The following is a 12,718-nucleotide window of genomic DNA, read 5'->3' on the forward strand; positions in this document are numbered from 1 at the left end:
GAGAGAGAGAGAGAGAGACGATGACCTGCACTAAATGGCCACAGGTAAGAGTCGAACCCATAGCTGCTGCAGCAAGGACTCAGCCTTGGCACCAGGGGGCGCCAGCTCTACCAGGTTGACCAGACTTGTCCCTCTTTCATCGTGGGAACAAACGGTTTCTTTCTACCCTCACCTCAGACTCTGGAAGATGACCCTGCTGCACCTGACAGTCCACGAGCAGGGTGGCCATCACCTCCTGCTCGTCCTCCGGCTCCTCCTTGATACAGATCACCTCCTCCACCTCCTGCTTCACCTGCATCGCAACAGGAGACGACCAGGACTGTGGTGAGAAATAAGTGAAAAGTATAATACCTCCATTCCTCTAGCAGTTAGGGAGACTGTCCGGTAACAACCTTTACTCAGGTTAATACTTTTAAAACAGGCCAGAGGTCCAAGCAGGGAGCAGGGTGTGTGTCTGTGTACTGTATGTGTTGTCACCTGTGGAGCAGAAGGGGGCAGAGTGGAGCTATCGGCCTGAGGGGAAACATCGGGGGTCAACGAGCAGGCGACTGGCTGCTGCTCCCCCGGATCCAGAGTCAAGACCTGGAGCGGTGGAGGGGCCGGGATGGCGTCCGTGCCTTCTGCATGCGGCTGCAGAGGGACGGCCCACTCACAGTCGCCCTCCTGCTCCTCATCCTTGCTCTGAGCTGCGGCTTCTGCGGGACAGAACAAAACTGCACAAACACACACGTGTTCAGTCTAATTCACCCATGCAGGGATGCTCAATGTGACAACAACTGGATTTTGTCACTCCATGTGCAGCGGATTCTGTTTCTGCTGAGTCGCTCTTCAGGTTCTGATGTACTTCTACCTTAGTCTTACTTCAGCTTTGGGTTACTACCACACCTTACAAATGGCAAGTGAAGAGGACAGCAGAGGATAAGGAAATAAAAGTCACGTGAGGACGTATGTAGGAAAGCCTGCAGCAGTACACACACACACACACACACACACACACAGTGCTGTACCTGTACTGCTGTCCACAGATTCTGTTGGTGTGTTCACAGTGATTGAGATAGGCAGCAACAAATCCGGCGGGTCGGAGCCGGCGGCCCCTGCATCTGAGTGACAGCGCACTCTGATCGCATGCCTGCTCGTGCTCTGTGGAGAGGTGCATTCTGGGAGTACAAACACAGGAAGGAGTTATTGGAGCAAGTATATCATGAATGTAAAGAGGAAGCTGAACTTGGTTGGGAACTTGAATGGTTTGTGGGCTGGTTGGGTCACAGAAGAGACTGCACACAGAATGTAATGACACTGATCTCAACATACCCATAACAGGCTCTTACTTTACACACAACAGTAGGCCTACGTTAAGTGCACGCGTTGGAAATGTGCACTTCGACCACTACTGTGGTTGGTTAGGTTCAGGCATGAAGAGTGGTCGGATGGTTGGGGTTAGAAAGAAATGTCAGGGTGAGGCCCAATCACAGGCAGAGTAGGGGAGTTTCTTCCTGTGAACGTTGCAGTGTTCATAAACATCAGTGTATTATTATATTTTAGCAGCTAGCCTAACACAGTTTATCCTCATTATTTCTGCTTAAAAGCTGCTAAAATGCCTATATTTATCTGGATTTATTTTAATATTCTCAGTCACGTTTCCTTTCACTCATTGCCTACAGCACACAGCAAAGTCATTGTTGTGACTTGAATAGACGAGGTTATGCTTATTTCTGTGCTTAATAGTTGCTAAAATTGCCATTTTTTAATGACATTTTGATCTGCTATGGTCTACTGTCAGCCACCATAACTCTGTGTACAAGTGTGCATGTTTTGGACGAGGTGTGCTTTGTTTTCCCGCCTTTGCTGCTGACACACTATGATAATGGGAGTGGTTTATAGCATCTGACCATCTTTCGTGGTCCTTACCTTGTTTGCTTCTGGCCAGCAGTGCCTCAGAGCTCCGGGTCTGAGTTGAGCACGATGGCGAGGTCTCAGTGGAGGAAACACCCGCACCGCCTCTCTGTGCTTGCTGGAAGGTGGACGGGTGGATGCGGACCAGAGCGGAGGCAGAGGCTCTCTGCTGCAGCTCCTCCTCCACTCCCTGCCTGTAGTACTTCAGCTTCAGCTCGGTGTAGCGCAGCTTGGCCCGGATGTTGTCGTTCTCCTTCTCTTTCAGGGCCTTTTCCCTCTGCAACGCCGTGACGTCCCTCTTCATCAGCGCCAACTGGGCCTTCAGCTCCTCGAACTTGACTCCAACCACTTTGAGCATCTCAGCCAGCACCGTCTCCACCGCTACGTTCACTGCTCGCTCCACCACGGCACCCATCTGGCCTCGAATCAGCGACACGGCAATGCTGACGTCCATTTTGAAAAGAGCTCTGGCCCCAGAACAGCTGCAGAAGTTCTAAAGAGTTTCACCTGCACAATTACATCACAGTTTAATCATTGTGTACTGTCATAGAGGACTATAGAAACCGGTAAATATTCACATTCGAGGAGCTGAAATCGGAGAATCTGGACATTTCTTCTTGACTCAAAATGCTTAACTGATCATCAAAATAGTTGGTCACTATTGACAACTGGTTGCAGCTCTAATGGCAACAGAATAGAGAGAAATAAATGTCTGAACCAAAATGTCCAAAACAAACAAACAAACAGAGCAGGGACAGAAGAAGGACAACCAGCCTGATGAGAACATAATGATGGTTAAAACAACATTAGAGCAGCTGTAGGTAACTTTTAGAACTTTCACTTTATATTCACTAGTACATGAGACAGATAATATGTGAAAGGTAAAAAGGTTTTCAGCATTTATGTTGTACTGTAAATATGAAGGAGCCTAATGTGAGACACACTGGAACTGGACACATAAGGACAAAGCATGAGTCAACACTGGTGGCACAGGAACATGTCGGACCCTGACATGTAGCTAGTTTACCACATTAAAGTCCTCCAGTTCAGGGACGTTAGCTGACACATCTCAGACTCTTTAGAGCCGAAACAAACAGGTCTGTTTATGCTCCTGCTAACGTACCAACAGCGGCACAGACGCAGTTTATGAGCTAACGTTAGCCCAGCTGTCTGTCCGCTGTCTTTACTGGTCGGAAAGAGAAACAAATGGTCACTTACCGCTTATGCTTGTTAGTTTAGCCAGTTAGCTGAATGCTAACATAGCTAACGAGAAGCTTCTAATGTAACGTTAACGTTAACGTAAGTTTAATAAGCGCAACATTCGTAACGCTGGCTAGCTATTCTTGAATTTATTCGACTATTACATAGATACTCCATTATTAAACAAGTAACAGAAACATATTTTATTGTTTTTATAACCCGTGCAGTTTTGCCATCACAACGCTACACGGGGAAGTGTTTCCGGGTCAAACATCCACAGTGAGCAGAGTTTGTTTATTGGAAAGATGATCACTCTGTCATTAAATTGGCAAGGCCTTCTTGATTTAAAGGTGTCTAAGAAAAAAAACGAAATATACACAGTATCTAACTTTGAAGACCTGAGAACAAGCTGTATTCACAGAGCCTTCACTCTCTGATAAACAAATCAAATAAGAAGCCTATTAAGTGTCTATGATTGTTAAATATTTAAAAAATACATAATACAGAGGATTGTGTTAAAAGTTCCTAAAAACATCAGGAAAACTCGTCTCTGACGTAATATTCACAGGAAATAATCTGCTCAAAATTCATCTAAACAGCTTGATTGACACAAACTACCTGCAGTTATTGGGTTCACTCATTTGGCTTCAATTAGATACGTTTCTCATCATGTAAAATATGTCCAGCTTGTTGGCCATTCCTCTTTCATGTCCAGAACTGAACACTCTTTTTATGTTTCTGTTTTGTGGTGCACAAGTAATCAACCAAGAGTGAAAGTAAAGAGTAAAATAAAGTAAAGTAAATATTGTGTATATATGTATACACATATGTAATATATTTATATTGCATGTCAAAATTATAATCCAAACACACATCAAATGCATTGACATCTATTCTAAAACAAAAACGGATACATTATGTAGCCATTATGTGCCAGTCTGATGTATGACTGGACTTTTCCATAAAGTCTTACTTTGTCTCACTTGCATGTTTGGGTCTCCACTGTGGTGCGGTTAGTTTAATTACTCTTACAGAATAATGATAAATCACACAAAATAAAGAGTAGTAATCTCTCAAAAACAACAGCTATGTCCTGGTCATTACGCATATGTATAATTAAATGACATGAGTTGAGTCTTTTTGATCATTTTACTGAGGTGTGAGGCATTAGTGTGAAGGAGAAGGCCATGAGGCTGCCGGGTCCTGCAGTAATTAGCAGTATGAGGCCTGGCTGTAGCCAGCCCTGTTCCCTGAGGCCTGTTTACCACTGTAGAGGTGGCACACTGGGGAGGTCATAGAGGACCTAATGACACTCATTACAGTGAGCTTACATCACCTCTGGGCTTGTGTGTGTGGCCCAGTGGTATTAAAAATGACTGTGTCCAAATTAGTCTGAATGTAGGTTGGTTACTTCACTGATATTTCATCATGGTCACTACAAACAAATCTCATAAAGTAATCCTTCTGACACACACACACACACACACACACACACTCCTCATCGAAAACAATTCCTCACATAAAGGGGGATGCATTTGAAACAGCAAACTTTATATAAGGTTTATATGGTCACATGGATTATAGTTACTTGACTAGAAAGGCCTCCAAACTTAGTATGTTGTATGTTTACATTCTGAATCTGTAAGCTCCTCCTTCATTTCTTCCTCTGTGGTACATTGATCAGTCATAACATTATAAGCACTGACAGGTGAAGTGAATAACACAGATTATCTGGTTATCATGGCTCCTGTCAGTGGGTTAGATATATAAGGCAGCAAGTGAACATTTTGTCCTGCTTGAGCGACTTTGACAATATTGTTATTACTGCTGTTAACATAGTAGCAAGGTTTTGAGTCCCTTGGAAAACACAGACTGACACAGGGTTTGATTTTAAAATATAATTAAGTTTTAATATTGATAGAATTGGAACAAATGGGAAATGATATAAAATTACTGAACTCAATTATTTTTGATATAAAAAGTATTTGACAAAAAGATGCACACATAGTTGTAGTTACATGGCCCCATATGGTTGATCCTGTTTGATCCTATGCTTCTTATCTTTTATCATTTTATGCATCCTGACTGATGACTTGTGTGCTTGTCATGTATGTTTGCCTGCTGAAAGTTGAGTATTAATTTTTTTTTGATCCAATTTATTTCACCAAATGTTTTCCACTTTTTTAATGATCAAAAACCAGTGAACCATTTCAGCATACAGCAATCTTGTGCCACTCATCCATCCTTCATGATCTCAAATGAAAGTTAAAGCTCAGGTCTCAGCTTTAGTTGGAGTTAGACCCAGTAGCTGTAACAAAGCGAAATAAGAGTAGATCCACGGTCTGGAGATACCCTGGGTTTTCTCCAGACCTCCAGCCTCCAGCACGAGACCCCTTTTAAAAGCCAACTGCTGCTGCAACAGCGCCATCTGTCTGCAGGGAGAACAGAACGAGAGACAGAGCTGTATAATGGACATTTTATTTCTCAAATATTTATACTTGTTGCAGCTACCACCTTCCCTCATCCAGAAACGTAAAGTTATACCAGTTTAAGAAGGCACACGTCTCATTTCCACTGCATGGTATCACTCAAATTGACTTGACTCACTTGGAACTGTTCTTTTTTTTTGTCTTTCCACTGGCAAGAGTTCTAGATAGTACCTGTGGTACAAGCTGTCAAGGTTACAAGTGAGCTGAGCCAACACTAGAAGGTGCACACTGCAGACCACTAATTGGTCAGAAAGAACTGTCGCTAGGACACGGGACATCCTTTATTGTTCCTGTGTTTGTGTCGCGAAGAAACCAGCCTACACTGAGGGAGTACTATCTCCATTGGAAAACGAAACCAAGAAGAGTACCTGGTACCAAAAGTGAGTCATGTTGAGCTGTACCATGCAGTGAAAATGAGGCACTATATACCTGGTAAGTAGCTCCGCCTGCAGCCTGGTTTCCTCTGCGACCCGCAAGGCGGCCTCCTCTTCTATCCTCTTACGCTCCTCTTCTTTGTTCTTCCTGTCCTCCTCCTGCTGCTCCTTCCTACAGAGGTACTCTCTCCTCTCACTCTCATCCATCTCCTGTAGCTTCTTGCTCTCCTCCTCCTGCCTCCTCTCCTCTTCCAGGCGCACCAACTCTAGTTCAGCTGGAGGGAACAAAATGTATGTATGTATGTAATGTAGTTAACATTACTTCACCGTAGGATTGCCTTCCGACGTGTATATTACGGGATCATCCCGCCTTGACAATTAAAATGTGGCCCTTAGTGAATCAATACTCTATCGTTTAATGCATATATTATCATCTCTGGAAAGACATGAGAAATAATAAAACCAAAAGAGTTGCACGAGACGTGACAGAAACATGTCAGCGAACACCTCCAGCTCAAGTCCACCCATTAAAAGAACACCCAGACTGCTGGGCATGGGGCTTAAGGTGGCAACCATATTTCCAAGGCTAAGCATTAACATGTACCAATAAACATTAGCTAACTATTGTTGGCAATAAGCTAGTTAGCCAGACATGCTAATGTTAGCGCCTGATGTCAGAATCCATTCAAGTATATCCGTTACTTTAACTGCATCAGCCAATGGAAAAATCCAGCCCGACTGATCTGCGGTGCCCAGTTACAGTTGTTAAGTTATGATTGTGTAACTGATGTTAGTGAACAGTTGTTTGTACCATCAAAATGTGTCAAAATTGTTAACTTTTCTGATTTGACTTTACTTAAATGCACCAGGAAGCAAAGTTGCTGCTGTTTGGAAACTACTTTGAACTACAGCCCTGCTCTGGACCGCTTCCTTCATTTCGCTCCTGGTGGATTTCTAACCATTCACTCCTGCACAACAGTGATGTTGTGTCGCCTTCTGTCCCGCAGATGAAAATATGTTATTTTACTGTTTACTGTAAACCCCCACTTTAATCTTCTCTTCAACTTCTTTGTCGACTCTGTCTCTATACTTCTGATGGGCGCAAGCCAAATCCCAGGACCCGCAGTTTTGTTTTTGACCGTCTGCTCCTGCCCTGCTCTCATGAGATTTGTGCTGTAGGGATCCCAAATCCCAACGCAGACCTCTACTTTGATCTTCATCAACGATAGAGATAAAGAGAGAGGTTGTACTACAACAGATCCACACTGATTTGATACAAACCTACTACTATTCCCTTTCTTTTTTACTCCTCCCTCTTTTTCTCCTCCTCTCACCCTCACCTTTCCTCCTCTGCTCCTCCTCCTCTCTCATCCTCTGGAGTCGCTCCATCTGCCGCCTCCTCTCCTCCTGCCTCCTCCTTTCTCTTTCTCTTTGTGCCTCTTCCCTTCTCGCTCCCGCCTGCTCCTCTTCCTCGCGTTTCCTCCTCTCCTCCTCTTCTGCCCACTTCTTCAGCCTGGAGATGGACAATGAATATTAATGGAGTTGCCGTTGTTCTGCCCTCTTTTTGAATGCAGTTGCCCTCTGAGTTAAAGTGTGATTTTATCTTATGTTGTCGCCCTGGACACATTTTTGTGACTATTTGGTTTTACAACTTTTTATACTAATAGGAGATTGTAATTGCTATATTTTTTGTTTTGCTGCAAATTAGATTTATAAGTGAGTTCATTTATATCCAGTGTAGCTGTATAATTAGCACTGATTGCCCTGTGACATTTTCTGTTTCTTACTTTCATTGTACCTCATTGTGCTTTTGTTGCAGTTTTACAAAACTGTGAATATCCAAGAAATCTTGTGTTTACTGGAGGACCTCACACTATTAGCTAACTGTCTAGCTTTGAATAAGTCACTGTACTGACAGTATAGCAGGTATACGCAGGAATTTATGACTCCGAGATCAAAAAGTACTGCCATCTTCACTGACACTTTACTGAATCTGGCGCAACATAGCACTGAAAATAAAGCACAAAACGCTCTGTTCTGGCCTACTGTAGAAACATGGCGGACACCTGGCTGATGTTTTAAGAAGGACTGATGAAATAATTAACTTATCCTTTAAAGGACTTCATCAGTATAATGTTATAAAAACAAAGTAGGACCTGAGCTCCTCAGCTCTCTTCCTCCTCTCCTCCTCCAGCTCGCTCTTCATCCTCTCCTCTGTCTGCTCCCTCTCTTCCCGCTTCCTCTCCTCTTCCTCACGCTCCCTCCTCTTCCTCTCCACCTCCTGCCTCCGTCGCTCTGCTCGCTGAGCCAGACGCAGAGCTGCAGCCTCCTCCTCTTCCGCCTGACTCTTCCTGGGCCTGGAGGACTAAAACACACACATATAGCCGCATTCAGAGAGTCAAAATATGAGTAATAATATTTTTATTACCAATAATCATATAATTAGATCATTTTTATTAAACTATCAGTGAGACATTAGGTAGGCTGCAAACATGTAAATCAAACACATGACAAACTGCTGTATATTCTGTGTGTGTACTTCCTACCAACCTCTGGCTTTACTGGGTTCAGCATCAGCTGTTCCTCCGTTACCATGACAGTTGAACATGACGACAGGCGGCCACGTGATGAAGTGAGTCCCATGGCGCTGGCTGGCACTGCCCCCTCCCAGGAAGAGGCAGCTGACCTTCTCAGGCTCCTGTGATTGAGCTGGGACGCAGCAGCAGTGGACCTGAGCGAGCTCACTGATCGGACGCTGCTGTATCGGTCAGCGTCACTGGAAAGATGATCTGTGTCTGTGTCTGTGCCTTCGTCTGAATTTGGGTTTGTTTTGTCATCAGGTCTCTGTGTTGCAGAGGGCCTTCTGGTGAGGTGAGACTCCTCCTCGATATCCTGATTAATCTCCACCTCCTCTTTCTCATGGTTTCCTATGAGAAAAAAAGACAAGATTGCAAAAGAAAGCACATGCCACACATGTAAATATAGCTAGCTATTTACTCGAGTATAAAGTATGTCAATCAGTATATCAGTATTGTCTGGTGTGTTTGTGTGAGTGACAGATCAGGGTTTACTCTGAATGAAATGCATTACCCTTTGTCTCTACACCAAAACACTTAAATTAGAGCTTCAGAGGAGTCAGAACAGCTGACTTATACACAACAATCTGTACTCTAGCAAAACATTTTAATACATGCTGGATACAGTGTGTGAATTAAACCCCATTGACTACTATTGGAATTAAGTTTTAAAAATGTTTAAAAGTCCTATGCTGGCAAAATCCTTGTGGAGCCTATTTCTTGTCCTATCTGAATGACTTTTCAAGTTCTTTAGTGGTTCGGTGACATAAGACAATTTCATTGCTGTAGGATCAACTGAAAAATCTGCATGCCAAGTGTTGTCGTTTTTTTTTTAAATGTCTTACCGACAAATGACTCTTTGTGTTTCAGCCTTCCTTTTCTCCTCCTCCTCCTCCCTGAAGACTCTTGCCTCTCCACTTCTCCTCGCTCTTCTTTCTCCTTATTCATCGTCACTTCTCCTCTATCTCCTTCCCTGGCTGTCCTCTTCTTTTTCTGAAAGACAGACAAGTAATTGTAAACCTAAATAGGATCACTTTCTATGCCTTGCTTTTAAACAGATACAGCTGTTCCTACAGAAGGGAGAGTAGAATGGTCCTGAGTCTCTGCAGCTTCCCCGTTGGACCTCTCCTCTTGTTTCCTGCTCCTGATTGATTGAACGTCACTTCCTGTCTTTTGTCTCCGCCATCTTCCTTCCTTATTTGTCCTCGATGTCTTCTGGTCATCTGATTCTGGTCTCACTGTTTTCATGTCCCTTTTCCTAAATAAATGGAGGACATGGGTTTGTTAAACAATCTGTGATGTTTTAATCTCATAAAGGTAGGAGTATTCCTAGTTCACCCTGTGGTTATTGCAGCTTCCTCAGCATCCTTCCTCTTAGTATTCTTCCTCTTTTTGTCCACAGCATCCTCTGCGGTTGCTTCATTTGGGTTGACGTTCTGCTCACTGCATGATGCCTCACCTTTGAACCACTGCTTCTCTCTGGACAAACGGACCAACTCCAAATGTTTTACATTTCCATTTTAACACCAAACATCAGTCAGTATATGGTGACAAGACAATCATTTAAACTGAAGACTGATCCACATAGAGAGACATCTTCAATGTCCACAATCAGGATATAAAAGCTGGGGTAAACAGGGGAAATATGTAATGTTGGTTGATGCCAGCCTCCTGTTTGTCTGCTGGATTGGACAAAACAAAGTGGCAAATAGGGTTCACGTATATCTAATAAAACTTCAGTTTCCGGGAAATCTGACAGATTCCTATATTTACACATGTCTAAAAGTGAATTATACCAACCCTGGCTGATGCAATCCAGATGAATGGTAAGTCTGTACTTCACTGTCCCGCTCTTCTTCCTCCTCCTCCTCCTCCTCCTCCTCCTCCTCAGTGTAGTCTCCTCTTGACTCCTCCTTTCCTACCCGCTCCCTCAGTGGAGGCATCCTCACCCTCTTTTTAGGATTCTTTTTTGATGCCTTCCATGTTTCCGCCACTGCCTCTGCACTCTTCGTTTTTTTCTTGGTCACAGCCACTGGAAAGGTAAACAAAAAGTTTTATAACATATTCATTAAAATTTATATCATGCTAAAATAGGCAGCAGAGATTTACCTGGGTCTGTGTGGCTGCTGGGTGAGCATGCATTAGTCTCTGTCCATCTGTGAAGATCTAAGAGCTGGTTGGAGACAAAATTGAAACATCCAACAAATAGTGACAGATCAATATACAATACAATTACAGCAGACATAACAAACACTCAATACTACTAAGGCTAGTATAAAAAATGCATACACACATAGCTTTCACAGGACAGTGATAATTATCTTTACAGCAATTGTTTTATGGATTTGGGACACTAATACATTTCATTCAGATATGCTCAAAGTCATTTTGGGATTGCACTGTAGTGGCCTCTGTTGAAATTGTTTTTAGCTTCATTAGCAATTAGTATTGTTTTTGCTTTGTTACTGCTATAAAAAAGCCACCATACTTTGGAATATACAATAAGCAGAATCATAAAAATAGACATGGTAGTAAAAACATCTATATTCATGAAGAACTGCACTGAATGAACACATGCTTTACTTTTGTTGGAGCTATAGGAATTGGCCACCTCATTCAGTCTTTGCCCTAAGCTCGGCAAACACATGCCTGACTGTTAAACTTTTAGAAGGTCAGTCAAACCTTGTCTATTGACTGATGGTGCTGGATGTTGGCCAGAGGAACGTCTGTGCTCAGCTCCACCCCTTCTTCTACACACATATACAATGAACAGGCAATGGTTAAAGCAAAGAGAAACACTGTCATGGGTGGTTCTAACTTTTAAATATTTATATATTAATAAGACAGGAGAACATCTTAAGAGAGTTCTTTACAATTACATGAAAATAAGTATAGTGTCCTTCAACCCCTCTCCCAACACCCCAAAATACAGAAATGCTGCATATAGTGCACTAATCCTGTAATGATTTATAATTTCAATCATAAAGACGAGAGACTTTATGAAAAATAAAGAAACTCAAGAAAAAAAAATCAGATAATTATTTTCAATGTCAACTGTGAAGGTAGAGCAAGTTGTCCACTGATCAGAAAGTTGGCGGTTTGATCCACTGCATGTCAAAGTGTCCTTGGGCAAGATACTAAACCCAAATTGCTCCAATGCTGTGCCATCAGCGTGTTTGTTTGTGTGTGTGTGTGTTTGTGAATAGGTTAGTTCGTTTCTGATGAGCTGTACAGGAATCTGCAAATGCGTGTTCAAAATCCGTGTGTGCGTAATCAGGTTTGCAAATGTATTAAGATTTGTAAATATGTGGACAAATCTGTAAATGTCTATATAGATCTGACAATGTGTACACAAATCTGTAAGTGCAGATTAAGTAAGATTAATGGCTGTAAATCTAAGTATTTGCTCCAAGAGCTGGAAATCTCTTTTTCACACCTTCACAAATTGGATTATGCACAAACAGATTCTGAACACGCATTTGCAGATTCCTGTACACATTCACAAATTTCAATACATATTTACAGGTTATTTTACACATGAACAAATCTGATTACGCACACACAGATTTAGACATAGCTACACAATTCTCTACTCACATTTGTGAATAGTTTTGTCCTTCTTGTGAATCAGTGAATGTGACATAAAATGCTTTGAGTTGTTGGAAGACTAGCCAGACACAATGTAAGTGCAGTTCATTTACCATTTAGAAATAACCCCAAGAATGTGTGTGTGTGTGTGTGTGTGTGTGTGTGTGTGTGTGTGCGCGCGCGTACAGTACAGTATATAGACCTGTATGTGTATGTTCAGGCTGCAGGACAATAACCCAGGGTAACTTCTCTCCTTCTGCAGACATAACCTGGAGAGCTAAGAGACAGGAAGAGGGAGTTACTGATAACTACTGCACTCTTCACCATGCTCTAATGTTGATTTGAAGAATTTGTTACAAACTGAGTCTCACCTTGCTCCTGTGTGTCACCACCACCCTGAGATGGGTCCTGGCTGTTGTCGAACAGGGACAGTTGTATGATCTCCCCATCGGGACCCAGGATCAGGCTGCCAACAGATTCACCATTCTGCAAATCTGACAAAACACAACAACTCTGAGGAACAGAGACAATCACCAAGGTATGATTATATGTGTCATATGCCCTGCAGATAGTAAAGACCCTTGAGGCAAATTTGTGA

General features: G+C 42.7%; 2 protein-coding genes across 2 annotated transcripts in view; both read right to left on the minus strand.

Moving 5' to 3' along the window:
* Positions 1-172: 172 nt before the first annotated feature.
* si:ch211-67e16.4 lies at positions 173-3,382 on the minus strand (the record flags this gene model as incomplete). The annotated part of the gene is given in 5 exon segments (XM_035677285.1): positions 173-319; positions 478-713; positions 1,008-1,157; positions 1,909-2,400; positions 3,112-3,382. Coding segments are annotated over 4 exon segments (972 nt in total), but the record flags the coding sequence as incomplete, so codon positions are not given.
* Positions 3,383-5,027: 1,645 nt separating this feature from the next.
* The window catches only part of LOC118339199 (plectin), a 13,744-nt gene continuing 6,053 nt past the window's right edge, over positions 5,028-12,718 (minus strand). Inside the window, exons 11-23 of the mRNA XM_035676759.1 lie at positions 12,492-12,614; positions 12,323-12,397; positions 11,215-11,282; positions 10,642-10,705; positions 10,329-10,564; positions 9,871-10,004; positions 9,607-9,790; positions 9,378-9,525; positions 8,507-8,883; positions 8,113-8,321; positions 7,297-7,469; positions 6,012-6,231; positions 5,028-5,525 (exon numbers count right to left, since the gene is read on the minus strand). Coding sequence (XP_035532652.1) covers positions 5,366-5,525; positions 6,012-6,231; positions 7,297-7,469; positions 8,113-8,321; positions 8,507-8,883; positions 9,378-9,525; positions 9,607-9,790; positions 9,871-10,004; positions 10,329-10,564; positions 10,642-10,705; positions 11,215-11,282; positions 12,323-12,397; positions 12,492-12,614 — 2,171 coding nt within the window. The 3' untranslated portion in view covers positions 5,028-5,365. The remainder of the gene's footprint in view (positions 5,526-6,011; positions 6,232-7,296; positions 7,470-8,112; positions 8,322-8,506; positions 8,884-9,377; positions 9,526-9,606; positions 9,791-9,870; positions 10,005-10,328; positions 10,565-10,641; positions 10,706-11,214; positions 11,283-12,322; positions 12,398-12,491; positions 12,615-12,718) is intronic.

This window comes from Morone saxatilis, unplaced genomic scaffold, assembly GCF_004916995.1.
Source record: "Morone saxatilis isolate NCDOM2014 unplaced genomic scaffold, NCSU_SB_2.0 Contig5, whole genome shotgun sequence".
Lineage (NCBI taxonomy): Eukaryota > Metazoa > Chordata > Actinopteri > Moronidae > Morone > Morone saxatilis.